This window comes from Mirounga leonina, unplaced genomic scaffold (genome assembly GCF_011800145.1).
Source record: "Mirounga leonina isolate KUSES-001 unplaced genomic scaffold, KU_Mleo_1.0 Mir_174, whole genome shotgun sequence".
Lineage (NCBI taxonomy): Eukaryota > Metazoa > Chordata > Mammalia > Carnivora > Phocidae > Mirounga > Mirounga leonina.
The window spans coordinates 11810784-11825844 of NW_023270451.1; the positions used below are offsets into that span (position 1 = coordinate 11810784).

The 15061-nt window shown below is 36.5% G+C and overlaps 1 protein-coding gene across 1 annotated transcript in view; it reads right to left on the reverse strand.

The window, feature by feature from the left end:
• PCLO (piccolo presynaptic cytomatrix protein) overlaps positions 1–15061 on the reverse strand; it is a 392880-nt gene that overhangs the window by 370403 nt on the left and 7416 nt on the right. Inside the window, exon 2 of the mRNA XM_035020471.1 lies at positions 14612–15061. This exon is cut by the window's right edge and continues 1195 nt beyond it. Within this exon, the coding sequence (XP_034876362.1) occupies positions 14612–15061 (450 nt within the window). The remainder of the gene's footprint in view (positions 1–14611) is intronic.

Genomic DNA, 15061 nt, shown 5'->3' on the forward strand with positions numbered 1-15061 from the left:
TAACAGACTCCACTGCCCCATCTTTTGTCCTTTTAATGACCACCTTTTCTTCATTTTGATAAACAACACATAAAAGAAATTTTGACCCCTCAATGTTCCTCCTCACTGTTAGAATACGGGTTAAAATCATTGTAGTGATCACAATATGAAAAGCTTTTTATCCTCTTAGGATTTTTTTTTTTTTTTTAGAAAGAGCCTCCTTTTATATTTAATTCTACTGGCCAAATCCATTGAAACTAGAAATAATTTTTATCTCAGCGCTTAACAATCTAACACTGGGGGCACCTGGGTGGCTCAGTCATCAAGCGACTGCCTTCGGCTCGGGTCATGATCCCAGAGTCCTGGGATCAAGCCCTATATTGGGCTCCTGCTCAGCTGGAGGCCTATTTCTCCCTCTCCCACTCCCCCTGCTTGTGTTGCCTCTCTCGCTGTCTCTCTCTCTGTCAAATAAAATAAAAATAAAATCTTAAAAAAAAAAACAATCTAGTACTGAAAACAGAAGCATTTCCAATTCCCTGATTCAACTGAAAAACAAAAACAAAAGCAAACTTCCCACACACTGAGAAAATGAAAAAGTCCACAAGCCGCCCCAGCATCAGGAACCACCTTGTCTCCCACAAAGCAAGCAGGGAGAGTAACAAGTGGTAACAGCGCCTTTGCCCTCTCAGTCATCCGAGTTAGAAATGCTGTGGTATCTTCACTGCATTCCCAATTATTCAAGTATGTCTGCACTGCTTGTGAAAGGTTATTTCCCGTTCATCTTTTCACATTTCCAAAGCCCATGTCCCTCACTTGGCCTCTGTCACTGTCCAGATACTTTACAACCTCACAAAAAGATCCCCCTTGTAAAACCACCAACCACAGAAGGGGCTAACTCTAATTACTTCCCCTCACACCTCAATGCCTCTCCCAGAATTGTGAAATGAATTTAATCTTTTGCAACGACTTCAAAATATATCATTTTGAAATATAAAATGCTAGTACTTATATCATCCTTCTATTTTTGGGTCTATATCCCCCAAAAGACAGTAAGCAACAAATGGGAAGGACTTCCTGGTAGTAGTCTTTCCACTGACGCTCTGGGGTCTAACGAACCCTTTAAGCATGACAGATGCCCACAGTTTTTGAGCTGGTTTGAATTAAATAAATTAACTGAAAATGTTTGTGCTCTTCAAACTACAGTTTTCCTGTGTTTACTCTAATTCCCATTGTTTACACAGTTTGTAGGACATGCTGCTGCCTTCATTTTCTGGTTGCATGCCATGGACAACCTATCGCCATTTTGGGTCAAACCCAGAGAGTCCCTTACCTGCTAACCATACATATTTTCCCCACCTCGAGGCAATAACTGCCTTGTTTCACTTCCAAAATTAAACTTATTTCTAAGTCTGAGCAGAAATGAACTTGAATTTATTAGCATCACTGCCTCAGACACTTGCTGCCAGTTCCACTCGGTACCCGTATCTGTAATAGAGTTGGTTCTCCTATTTATACATGATTGGGTCTTCATTCCACCGTAGCCATGAACAAGGATCTCAGAAGATTTTAGTCCTTATTACTTCTTCCCCATACCACAGAGGTCAAACAATATCCAAGGCCAAGGCGGACTCACAGAAGGCTTCTACCAATATTTTGTAAACAATTTCCCATAACTAGCACTTATTGGGGCACCTGGGTAGGTCAGTGGTTAAGCATCTGCCTTCAGCTCAGGTCAAGATCCCAGTGTCCTGGGATTGAGCGCCGTCGGGCTCCCTGCTCAATGGGGAGTCTGCTTGTCCCTCTCCCTCTGCTCCTCCCCCATGCTCATGCACTCTCTCCACTCACTCTCATGTGTGCGTGTACTCTCTCTCCCAAATAAGTAAAAATCTTTAAAAAAAAAAATAACTAGCACTTATTCCCTAACATTACACTATAATCATCCACATCCACCTGATAAATGATGGGGAAAATGCAAGAAACAATACCAGGGAAGCTCACAACTATATCAATGTGTCCAGGAAGAATCCAACTTTATTAGAAAAATATGTCATGCTTCCCTATCCCTAAATTCTAGAGTTGATGTAACAAAAGGAAAAATCGTCATCTTTTGCTTTCCCAGCCCATAGTCTTACTTACAGAGAGTGCATAAATGGAATTCAAGGTCTGGAGACACAACTGTTTAATGAGCTACTGTAATTCAATTAGTTCTTTGGAAAGGAACAAAAGAAACACATAGAGTTGTTCACTCACTCTTCTAATTTAATATGCTACATAAGTAAGACACTGGTTAGCCAGGATTTCTGCTCATTCTCAGGTCACTGTGTATTCTAATGCAGACATGTAATATAATTACTATAACACACCTCCCTGCTTAATCCAATCCTCTGGGTTCCACTTTGTTGGACCTTTGTTATTTATCAGAGTTGTAACATACAGTAATACAAATTCATTGGCTAAGGACTTTGATGGATAATCATGAATATATCATTTAGATGTCTCAAGAGGTACCACTTAAGGTTGTGAGCTTCACACAGAGTTTCAATTAATGTTGCCACTGTCAAAAAAAGTTACCCAAACTTTTGACTGATTACTATTGATTTCTAAAAAATTATATTCTGAATTTTAAGAGTGTTTCTTCAGTAGTAATTTAAGATAATTAACTTGATACATCTAAGCATTGAGGTGAGTTGGCAAATGTTAGGGTTCTAGAATTAAAGCATATTCTTGCTCACAACTGTTACTCATCTATTCAGCTTCAAAAGAGAATGGAAATTTCTCAAAAAAAAAAAAAAAGTCCAGAAGGCCTAATGACTAACACCCACCCTTCAATGCACTCCAAACTGGAAATTTTAAACACAAAATCTACATAAGATTTATAATGGAATCTCTGCTCAATCCAGCATAGTACTTGGAATAATGGAACATCAAAAGAATAACACAATGTTAGGAATTTATATTTGCTGGTGTTCATACCATTCACATTAGCTATTGAATAAATTTTCTTCAGTCATGCTTTCATCCCGCCCGTCCCTGTACAATAAAGCCTGTTGGGTTCTTACTTCTGAAAGCAAAACAACTAAACTTTTCTGCAAACTGTGACATCTACATGCCCCATTTACTTCATCATGGCAGTATCCTCATTTTCTCATACATGAGTCATGATGCACAGCCCAATGTGTATTCCTCCTCCATTTACCAGAATGCTACCCATCTTTAGGGTCCACATTGAATTTCCTCCTTTACAGCTTCACATTTCCAGGTCTGCCACTTCCTAACTCTTCCTAGCAGTTTGAACCACAGCATTTAGACTCAGACAGGGCTTTGAATTCTTTTCTAATTATTTCTTCCTCCCTCCTCTCCTCACATGGACTCAAAAGCAACACTGACCTCTCATGAATTATTCTGAACTTTTTTCCTATTTTTCATCAAATTATCTTCAAATATTTCCTGAATGTTATTTATATGTTATATTAATATTATTATGAATGTCATAGAAAATATAATTACATAACATGCATTACATAATCACATAATGTATCATATTATAAAGAAGAAACAAAGCTATCACCTGAAAACAGATTGTTTTCTGCTCTTCAAGGATTGCCCAAGCCACATGACCTCCTCCACAGAGGCAGCTACTCACTGACAGCAGTCTGGCTGCAGATGGCTCACTGTAGTTGACATCTTTAGCTATGCATATTAATGCACAATTTATTTTGGCTAAAATCAGGACATTAGCATTTCTCAGAACTGTGATGACATGCTTAGCAACTGGGTGCAACAGTTTTATTTTAAACAATCCATCCAGAAGTTGGATGGATACATCTCTCTGAAAGTGTGTGGATTATAATTTCTGCTGCATAATTCAGCAACCATTAACAAATCTCGTGAAACGTACACTAAACTTTTTCCTTCTGAAAGCATAACCATGTTTACCAAATACTGGCAATAACTTGTGTAAATCCTCAAAAAATAGGATCAAATGATAAAAGCATAGTTTAATGTTTGTCAATGCAGTCCACACCAAAACCAGAAAACCACTTTTGCCAAAGCAGAATTAAAAAAAAATGATTACTATACATACACAGACATGAAAATATATTTGTACTCTATTACAGCCACAGAGAGAGAGGAGGATCCCAAATCAGTAAGCTTAACTTAGACATACTATGCATTAACACTTCTGAGCTACTTCTTATATGGCGAATTCCAATTTTGATGCCTTGAATGTTAACACACACCTTGAGCTATCACACAATTTTGTAGCCTGCGAACCAAGAGTTCCAATTAGGCTGTATTTGCAAAGAGCTTATTGAACTGTCCTCTATTTTTCATTTAAAAATTGAAGAAATAAATTCCATTAGTGAAAAGAACCAAGGGTCACTTAAACTTTGTGAACTCATTATGTAGGCTGAAAGCTATGTATCTTTAATTCAATCAGATGCTAACTAGAATTAAGATAATCACTTGTCTGTTGAGTTGGAAAGGAAAAAAAAAATGCTTTTTAAAAATATATATGACATGCTTAAAGTATATTAAATCTAGTATAAAAACAATAAAATTGCATGAGGATTTTAGCCACTTTTAGCTTTCTATGAATGGAAACCACTTATAATTTATTCAAATTTTATATAGTTATATATATGCCCATTTCCAAGAATGTCTTTAAGGACAATCTGATTTTAAAATTACATTTAATCACTTTTACATTATTTTCAATTTTTTTCATAGATCCTATCCACATTTTTCATTATCCTGTATTTTCTTCTGATCATTTTTTTAAACGTTCCTCTGTCAAGTTTAAAAACACATAAATCCACATATTAAAGTTTTTCCCAACTTTTATAGAATTCCCAATCACATGTTCACATAATAAAGCCTGTCACTGACTTCTTTTGTTTTACATAAACAGAAATCTGTTCCTAAAAAGTTGTTCCACGAATTCTACTGAAAATTCTGACTTTACTGAACAAATGATAGAAATGCCATATTTCTATCCAATGTTTTACAATTGATTTTTTAAATCTTTATTTTTGATTAGAGAAAAAAAAGAAAAAGTGGTTTATTGTTTTATATTCAGGTGAGACCAGGTCTCTCTCTATAAAATTTATTATATTATATTTTACAAACAAAATTCTATCTTCATTTGCTAAATTACTGCCTCTCCTTTTGGACTCTGAGTTCTGTTCCTGACAGTGAACAAAGTTATCAACTTCATCGTCTGTATTTTCAAAACCTAACACAGTGGCTAGCTCAAAGTAGGAGCCCACATTTTCCTAAAGAACAAAAAAGAATTCAGCAACATAAAACTCTGGTTTCAGCAAGTGAGTAGGAAGGTATAAAACCAGTGTTCTTGGACCTCGGTTTTGTTTACGCTAAATTTCAAAAATAAAATAAAAAGTTAATTTTTTTAACTTTATAAGAATATGTAAAATTTACACACACACACACACACACACACTCTTTCTTCAACCTAGAAATTTAAGAAATGGTCTATTTAAAGGCAACATGGTCTCCTATAAAAAAAAAAAAATGATGCTGAATTTGGGGTCAGCAGATCCAGTTTCCTGCATGAGATTCACTGCTAAGTAATTTTGTGACCATGCAATCACCTAAAGTCCCTAACTTCAGTTTTCTCATTGACAAATGGAGTTAATAATGATGGCACTATCCTTATTTGCCTATCATAACTTTTATAAAGATTAATAATAATGTTATCTACTACTTCCAATTTCAAAGCATTTCCACTTATATTGACAAATGTGATTTTGAATTTAGGAAAAGTTTTATATCATAAATAAGAAAACTAAATATTCAGAAAAAAAGAACGACCTGACCAAATCACAAGTAAGTAGCTGAGCTAGGGCTGGTATCCACATTGTCCAAATCTAAAAATCCCACATTGTTTCCACTTTTCCAAAGGGCCATCTGATGATTAATTTACAAAGAAACATTGAAGATTTCAAATTGCTTTACAATATGAATTCTGATTTCTTTACTCTCTGTATTACTTATCTTCAAAATGTGGATACCACCTTATTAAAAGATCATTAAATGACAAAATGTATATAGAGGGCCTAGTGCACAGTCTGAAACACATAGTGTTCAAACTATGAACTCTCCTTTCTGTAACGGAAGATCAATCTCCTTTTACTGAAGAAAAAGGCAAGAAACTGTAGAAAGTTGTTGCTTTCTTATCAAAGATAACTAGAACTACTTCAAAGTAAATTCATAGGAATATCAGCAAGAGTATACATGTGTGAGGGGTACAGCTAGGACTACACTCCAGATCTGATGCCTTATTGATGCATTTGATATTGGCATTTTTAAGGAAAATAATTATAAACTTCGAATAGATTAATTACATTTTTGTCTTCAATGTATTATCTTTGAAATATTTGTAAGTAAGAGCTTACCTTTATCTAAGCTAATTAAGATATGGAATAGGAGTGAGTGTTAGATATGTTTTCTCAAGGGATGTGAACAATGAGCACATTAACCCATCACTATACTAAGTTTACTGATCCAGCAAATGATTTTGTTTAGGTGTAGGTATCTGCTTTCACAGAGGAACATCTGTTCTTACCGAGCTATATAGATCATCATACCAGTTGCAATAATATGTAACAACAGCCTTAGTAGATATTCTAAAAGCTGGATATGCAGAAAGACACCTGAAACATCTAGTCATTTAAAAGCTGGAAGTGAAAAAAAAAAAAAAAGGCTATTTTATACAGGGAACATCCAAGTCATGAGAAAGATGTTGCAAACTGGATCTTGTCGAAAATGAGAGCTAAATAAACACGGCGTTTGTAAACATATTAAAATAACAGATTTTTTAAATGATTAATTGGGTATTTCCATTCCTTCAAATTCATTTGAAAACTGTTTTAAAGGAAGATAAATTTATTTTTTATAGTCAGGGTATTCTTGTTTTAAATACAGTTAATGATACCATATGGATTATCAGAGAAGAGAAAAAAAAGTCCTTTATCTTTAGAATATAAGAACCTCATACTTAGAATCAAGGGAATATATTCCTCTTCACTGGATTCATATAAAAACAGTGTCAGTTAAAGCACACATGACTGTGATAAAGGATGTATTAAAAACTAACCAAATTTGCCATCATAGGCATAAAGGCATTTCAAATCATCATTGTTATTTAGAACCCCAAATTCTTGTAATTTCAACCAGTAGAATGCCAGGTAGAAGGCTGAAGGAGAAAAATCAACAATCTAAATTCTTTATCCATCCTGTCGCATCATATAATTGTTCAACCAATCATTTGGTGAGTGAGGATTTTTTAAATTACTCAAATGTTAATTATAACATGAATTTGCAAGCTTAAAAAAATAGTACAAAAAGGTATATTAAAAGTAAAATCTTGGCTCGGTAGCTCAGGGGTTAGAGCACTGGTCTCATGAAAGTAAAATCTTCTCTCTGCCACCAAGCTTTACTCTTCACAATCAATCAGCGTTAAGTTATACTTTGAGTTTTTCTAGTGGTTGCCATTACAGTATCGAGCAAGTTTCAATTTATAAATTTAAAACATCATGCATTTTCAGCTTGCTATAAAAGCTAGTTTTTCAAGACAACCTTACATTACCACCACTTTAGGACTGTCTTCAGCAATATCCAAGAAATTATATTTAATGCATTAATTATACATCTTAACATGCAATAAGATATAACTTTTTCAGCTTGATTTCTGTACCATTTAATATCATCTCACATTCCGCCATGGTTATGCAATCACATTTTGGAAAGCATTGATTTAATGTCTTTCTAGTTTTCTTCATTTCTGGGCTAGAGTCAGCTATTCCATCCCATTCTTTTTATTTTCCATTTAAATAGAAGAACCTCCTCCAATGATTGTGATATATGTATAGATATGTACACATGTACATATATAGAGAGAAGTGATAACTTGTATGCATTCTTTCATGTGTTAGAACATTCTTAAGCTGCCCTCACACTCTCTCCTGATACCTTGCGTGGGCACAGAATTCATCTTATCATCATATCTGGATATTTAAAGAAATCACTCCCTAACTACTGTCTTCTGTGTTGATAATGAGCATGGTAGCTGTTTGATTTCTCATCTTTTTGTAGATGATACCATTATTCTCTATGGAAGTCTTTCAGGTTTTCTCTTCATCTTTGGAAATCTGGTATTTCCTCAAGATGTACCTATCAGTCATTTTATTCATCTTGCATGGCCAGTGGTAGGCCTGTAATAATCTGAAGAGCTTACCTCCATCATCTGGATTCTTTCTTTCTGGAACTCCTATTAGGGCTCTTAGGTATACTCGTAATGATTTTTATATTTCTCTTAGAGCCCCAGAGCTCCCAGAATTATAAATAACCACTTCCCCAAAATGTTTACAACTTTATGGGCAGGCATCCAGAAAGAGCCCCCACACGGGAGATAAAATACCCATTCCCCAGCCTCTACATCACTATAGGAAGTAATGAAGAGGAAAATCTCAGAATTCTACGCATTTCTGGGTGCACCCCCACCCTTTCCTTCCTTACCTACTCCCAAACCCAAGCTTTAGTTAGGACTATATACATAAATTAGACTTTTAGTCACCATTAAAAACTCCAGATTCCCAAGTTATCCATCAATTCCCAGACTCTAATCCTTCAATGGGAGGGAACCCCACCATTCAACCCCCTCCCCTCAAGGTCCACGCTCTGACCTTCTGCTGCTTCATTTCTCTCCATAACATTTATTATCAGCTATCACAACATATGTTTTATTTGTCACTCTTACTAGAATATACTTTCTAGGAGGGAAGAATTTCTGTCTACTTTGTTCACTCTTAATATGCCCAGAGTCTAGAATGGTGCCTGAAACACAGTAAGTGCTCAGTAAGTAGCTGAATAATTTTTGTCTTAATTCAGCTCTACAATCTGGAAAAATCCTGGATCTCTTCCAGACCATCAAGTGGACCCACTGGAATTTGAATGTGGTAGTTATTTATGAAATATCCTCTTAAATATTTCTCAAGAATAAGAAAAAAATTTATAAGTTCTTTATATTTCCTGAATGAACTCTTTCCTGAGGTCAGGTGTTTTTGTTGTTTTATTTTTCACTAGTTCACCTAGGTCCTTCGTGTGGTATTACTGCTAAAATTTCAAGCTGGTCTCTTCAAATCAGTCATTTGTGGAGAATGTCTCCATTATTTACTAGGTTATCAAAGAGGTTTTTCTGTGTTTGTGGAACATTCTGCTTCCCCATTAGTCTCTCCTTTGAATAGGAAAACGGGATGGCAGAGGGTCAGTGTCCAGGTAAGGACAGCCTGATAGGACAGTAGGAGATCAGTGCAGTTGACTCACAGATGAATAATGTTTTGTTTGTTTTTTCCTTTAAATCACTCTCCTGTGTGAAAAGGGCATTACTTCTAATCCTCTTCCAAAGACCCTAGTTTTCTCATGAGGGGCCATTAGGCAGCCCATCCCTTCATTGGGAGAATGCTTTGGCTTTGGCTAGAGGGAAGGAAAAATAAAGCCTCTCCCTACCCACTGTCTTCCACTGGAGATTAGAAAAGTGTCCACTGGCTGTATTTGTTCCTACCACAGTTCTTTAATTTGTTGTCTGATCACTACCCACAACCCATGACTGCTTTCTATATTTGTTCATTCCTAGCTTAGAGCTCACAGAGATTCCCTGGGGAAGCCACTTGTATGGTGGTTTCCTTGGCTCTTTTTCTGTCATCTTTTTCCCATTTTCTTTCTATCTTCTAGGAATTCAACATGCCAACTTATAGACTACTGGTGGTCTTTCCCATTTTCTGGAACCGCTATACATTCAATCTTTTAAGCAGTGGGACTTAGAGAGTGGAGGTGCCCTTACTCTGCCCAGTCTTCCCTTTTTTTTTTTTTATTATCTTATGTTAATGTTGCACTCTTTGCTTAGAGGTGCAAGACCTTGGTGCTACATCAGCAAGCAACTAAAAAGAGAATATTCCCTTTTCTAAACATTCTTCCAGCTACTCCACCATCAGGAAGGTCTTAACTGATTTTCTATCTCCACAGGTTCCAGCCTCCTGACATTGGGCATAGCTCTACCCTCCTTATCACCAGTTCTTCTTAACAGATTCTCCCCACTGGTTTCCCTCACTGGAAATGGAACACACAGCAGGCCCATCCACCTAAATGAGGTGTCCAGTTAGGCCATTTTGCCGACCTGAAGAATTTCTTTTTGTTTTTTTAATAAGTGGAGACAGTTTATATGCACGTCTAGGTATGTTTGTTTTGGGGGATTTTTATTTTTATTTTTTAGCTCCTGAAATATGGCCATGTTTTTGTTAAATAAAATATCTGGTATCAGCCAAGAGACTGATTAACATATGGGCCATCATGACCAAAAATAATATGACCAAAAAAAAAAAAAAAAAAACCACCCCACAAAACACCTTAAATCCACTTTCATCACTGGCATTTGGTTCATTATCAACATTACAAAATTTGGTAAAAGCCAGGAGAATTATCAGACATTAGGGACAAGTCTTTAAATCTCTCCCTAAATCTTGCCCCAGGCTACAGATCAAAAGAGATAAAGTAAATCAGCAACGAAAACCGCTTTAGTTGCTATTTAGAAAGCAAATGTTCAGTTTCTGTGTCAAAAAGCAAGCCCAAAGAGAGAACCTGCATTGTTGAGATTTATTCTGTTAATGGACTGGCAAGAAGAGATAGCTATAAACTCCTCTTGGCATCAAAAGTCTAGGCTTAGAGCCAGTAGATTCTTAAGGTTTATTCAGAACAGCACACATCTTGACAGCCAGCAGAGTGGACGGTTTAAATACCATCCTCTTCACACAGGTATCTGAATTGTGTAAGGGTGTGAGGGTGTGTGTGTGTGTGTGTGTGTGAGTGTGGCAGGCAGGGGTAGGAGAAGGTGACAAATTTAGTTAAGGAAGTAAAAATCCCCTTCCCTAAAGCTCGTGTCTGAATGATGAAACCTCTCTAATCGTCCATCCCCTGATTGGTACTCATTTAAGAGCCATGATATTCTTAAGCAAATATAGTCATAATTCTGATATGCTGGTAACAAAAAATATCAGAGTAATCCTCCTAGTCTTTTCAAGAATTAATGTAAGAGAGCAGTACTCTACTTAACCCATAGACTACGAAAGTAACAGTATTGAGTTACTTGCATATAAACATCAAACTTGCAAATAAATCCATGTAAATTAAAGCACTAAAGAACGTCCCGCCCTCTGTCTCTGTCCTGCATAGAAGAACTGTTTACTCAATCTGAATATCTGAGGACAATCAGACCCAGAGTGTTACATCCTCTTCAGAAGATGCAGAGAAGTTCACTTCCTCATGGATATATAGAAGAGTTCAGAAGTGGTGATTATTCCCAAAATTTCATCTGTCTTATCTCTTGAAACAGAAGCTCTCTGCCTCTATACAGAGCTCAATTTCCCAACTCTTACCCCTGAGGATTCAGGAGTGAGGAACTGGCCATTTGGTGCACAGAATAGGGAAGGTACGTTCTTACCAGAACCCAGATGACATTTTTACTTATGGGGGGAAAAAAAAAGTTAAAAGTAATGTTATTATTAATACTACAAATCAAATGGCTCTTGATCGCTGCCTCAGAATCCAACAACTTATGATAGTCTATCTGTATTAAAAAAAAAAAAAAGTTGAGAGTAACCTTTAAAAGTTAAATCTTATCCATGTTGCATTACATTGCAACTTAAAAAGCATTTAATATATTTAAAAATACCTTCTCATGCAAATGTTCAGAGAATCCCAATAACCCAATGTGTTTGGCAGAGAATACATTATTATATTCATATTTCAAATGGCGTCCTTCCTACAGAAAGTTTAAATGACTAGCCCAAGCTCATCTCATCGATAATAGGAATGCTTTCCTTTAATGAGCTAGTGAGATACACCTGCCCCCACACTCCCAACGCCTTTGTAAGTGTCCAAATTCCTATTATTCTTCACATTTCCAGCCCAAATACTTCTGTTTTCATGAAGATAGTTATGATGCCCACGCACGCCCTACCAATGATAGTGATATGTTCTTCCTTTGACCTCATAGCACTTTATCTCTGTTCCTACCATAAGTTAATAGACTTGGAATCAGAAGATTTGGTTGAATTCTGCTTGATTACTTACAATCAGGATGATCCTACCAAGTAAAGTAACCATAGTAACCACCTGAACACTAGTTTTCTCATTGTTAGTCAACAGAATATTTGCCCATAGAATTATTTGGAAATTCAATTTTGATAAAACAAGAAAGAACTGTGTCAACTGTAAAGTCTTATACAAAGTTACTTCTCATATAGTAACTTCTCATTTTCTTTCTCATGTACAACTTTTCTTTCCCCTATTTTATTTCCTGGAAGAAAGACCACATCCAATGAATTCTTGATTCTGTCAGAGCATTCAGGGATGCTTCACAATAGCCATTTGATACAAAGTTGCAGAATGAATGGTTGAATGTACCACTACATTAATCAAGGTAAGTTTCATAAAGCAGAATATTCACCGCAACCTGCTAAACGTGGAAGGCCAAAATCTGACTTCGACTTCTCTCCAATCTCACTGCCTATTTTTTTCCCCCATCACTTCAACGAACCTAGATTTACCTCTGATTCCTTAAATACACCCTATGTTTTTCTGGCTCTAGGTTTTGGGCCAAATCATCAGCCCCTTTCGTGCCCTTCATCTGTTCAAACAGTATCCAACCTTAGCTCAAAATGGTTCACATGCCATTTTCTCCATGAAATTTTTCTTAATCTCACCCACTGGAAAGGACAGTTCTTATTCTGAAGTCCAGAGTATTTGTCCATCTCTCTCATAACTCCTATCATTTGACCACATGTTATGTTGTCCTTTGCATGTATTATCTCACCTAATACACTTTGATCTTGTGAAAAACAGCATTGTTTTAGTTATCTTTATATCCTTCCAAACATGTATTAAAATGTCTTCCATATAAATAGGTATTCTAACAATATATGTCGCTTCAAAGTCCAACTGCATGCCTCTGCTTTATAAATTGCCAAAAAAATGACATTTTATGAAATGATCATCTCTTGTTTGAAGTCGTCATTACCATCCATTCCTATCAACATCATATAGTATGAGCAGAAACATATCTTCGCCAAAATTTTAAAAGCTACAACTATATAAACAAACTACTTATAATCCAATTTCCGCAATAATTTGAATGCAGCATGTTCTTATTAATCGCAATGTTATATTAAAGAGAGCTTATCTGAAAAGCTAAGGTACTTAATAGGACTTTTGGATAAGAAGAGTAAATGATACTTCAGAAAACAACTGGAAGTTAACACATTTTTAATTTACATCATTTTAATCTCTCATCACAGTAAGTATCCAAACTAACATAACAGCTACCAATAATCATCAATGCTGTTATTATCATAAAATAGATTTCATTTATAACAAGGGTACACAAGTCTCCTCTCTCAGGGATCTTTAAATCACATAATTCTTCATTGCCTGCTGTCAGTTCCTTCCTGGCTGTTCGCAGACAAAATGCACACATAGCCCACTAACAGCTGTCCTCCAGACAAAGTGATTTCTGTGCCTTCTCACCGGGTAGGAGCCACCAGATTTCTTTTAAAAACGTATTCTTCTAGCTTCTCTATTCTCACTTTTATTATTATCTCATCTTCACTATGTTACTTCTTAACTCCAGAGATTTCTGAGCTTTTTTGCTGTTTGGGCTTTTTACCCCTTCTCCCTGAATGTCCCCAAATCTCTACCTATTAAAATCTTTTTTTAAATTAAATAATTTATTTATTTTTGTATTCAGTGCCTTTAAGTGCTGGGTTAACATTAACTGACTTCTTGAGAATTACTTTTCTATCCTCACAGTAAGCAATGTTGAGCTCATTTGTGTCACTACTGGCCCCTTTATGATTTGATAGGTCAGGAAGGCTTACCAAAAGCCCTGAAGATATAAACTGTGGTCTTCTGAGAAGACACCCATCAATGGTGAACCTGTTCTCATGACTTCTCCACTTCACAAACTGACTTATACTGTTATAAATGACTCTCAACTAATGAGTGAAGCATGTCTTCACAGCTATATCAAAATCACTGGCAGGGAAAGGGGATGTACAGTTTGGGAAATTTTTTTCAATTTTATATTGAAATTGTATTTATAATGTGAAAACAACATCTGCTTTTTTCCCAGCACAGATATGACCCCAGTTAAGAGTACCTTAAGTTGGGTAGGCTGGAGTATGAATTTAAGAGTTAAATTAGTATCACTGCATACTAAACAATAAATATCACTGAATGCTACACAATAAATAGTGTGGATCTTACGGGACAGAGTGCAATGAGTCAGTGCTCAGCATCTTTGAACGGATTCATTTTTACTTTATATGCCAAACTTATCAGAAAATCCGGCAATATTTTGGGCTTATTCTTGGGAGAAAATATTTAACTTTTTTTTAAATTTACAATTAGCACAGGAGAAAAAGAGGAAGGAAGGAGGGGAGGAAGGAAAGAATGAGAGGAAAACAATGTCATTCTATGATACCAGGGATAAACTAAGCATGATTTGCGCAAGATGATGATATGGTTTAAGAGCATGAACACAATGAATAAATGCACTCACCTCGGTTAAATGAGGATTGGGATTAAAACCACAGAGGCTACATACAGTGGCTTGACACTCAGTGCATGTGTTAAAATTGGCCTTTTCTGGAACATGCAACAGAAGTTCAGTAGTATTGCAAAGAGGACAGATGGTTTTAGGGAGGCCTTGTACTGGAGTCTGTGCTGCAGATGGAGAAGTCGATGGATGCAGAGGTTTCCCAGCTCCTGTTTGGCTTACTGGTTTTGGAGATTGCTGAGCTGAAGGCTTTGCTGGGCCAGGCTGTTGAGGAGCAGGTTTTGCTGAACCAGGCTGCTGAGGTGAAGGCTTTGCAGAGCCAGGCTGCTGAGGAGGGGGCTTTGCAGAGCCAGGCTGCTGAGGAGGGGGCTTGGCCGGGCCAGGCTGCTGAGGAGGGGGCTTTGTAGGGCCAGGCTGCTGAGGAGGGGGTTTTGCTGGGCCAGGCTGCTGAGG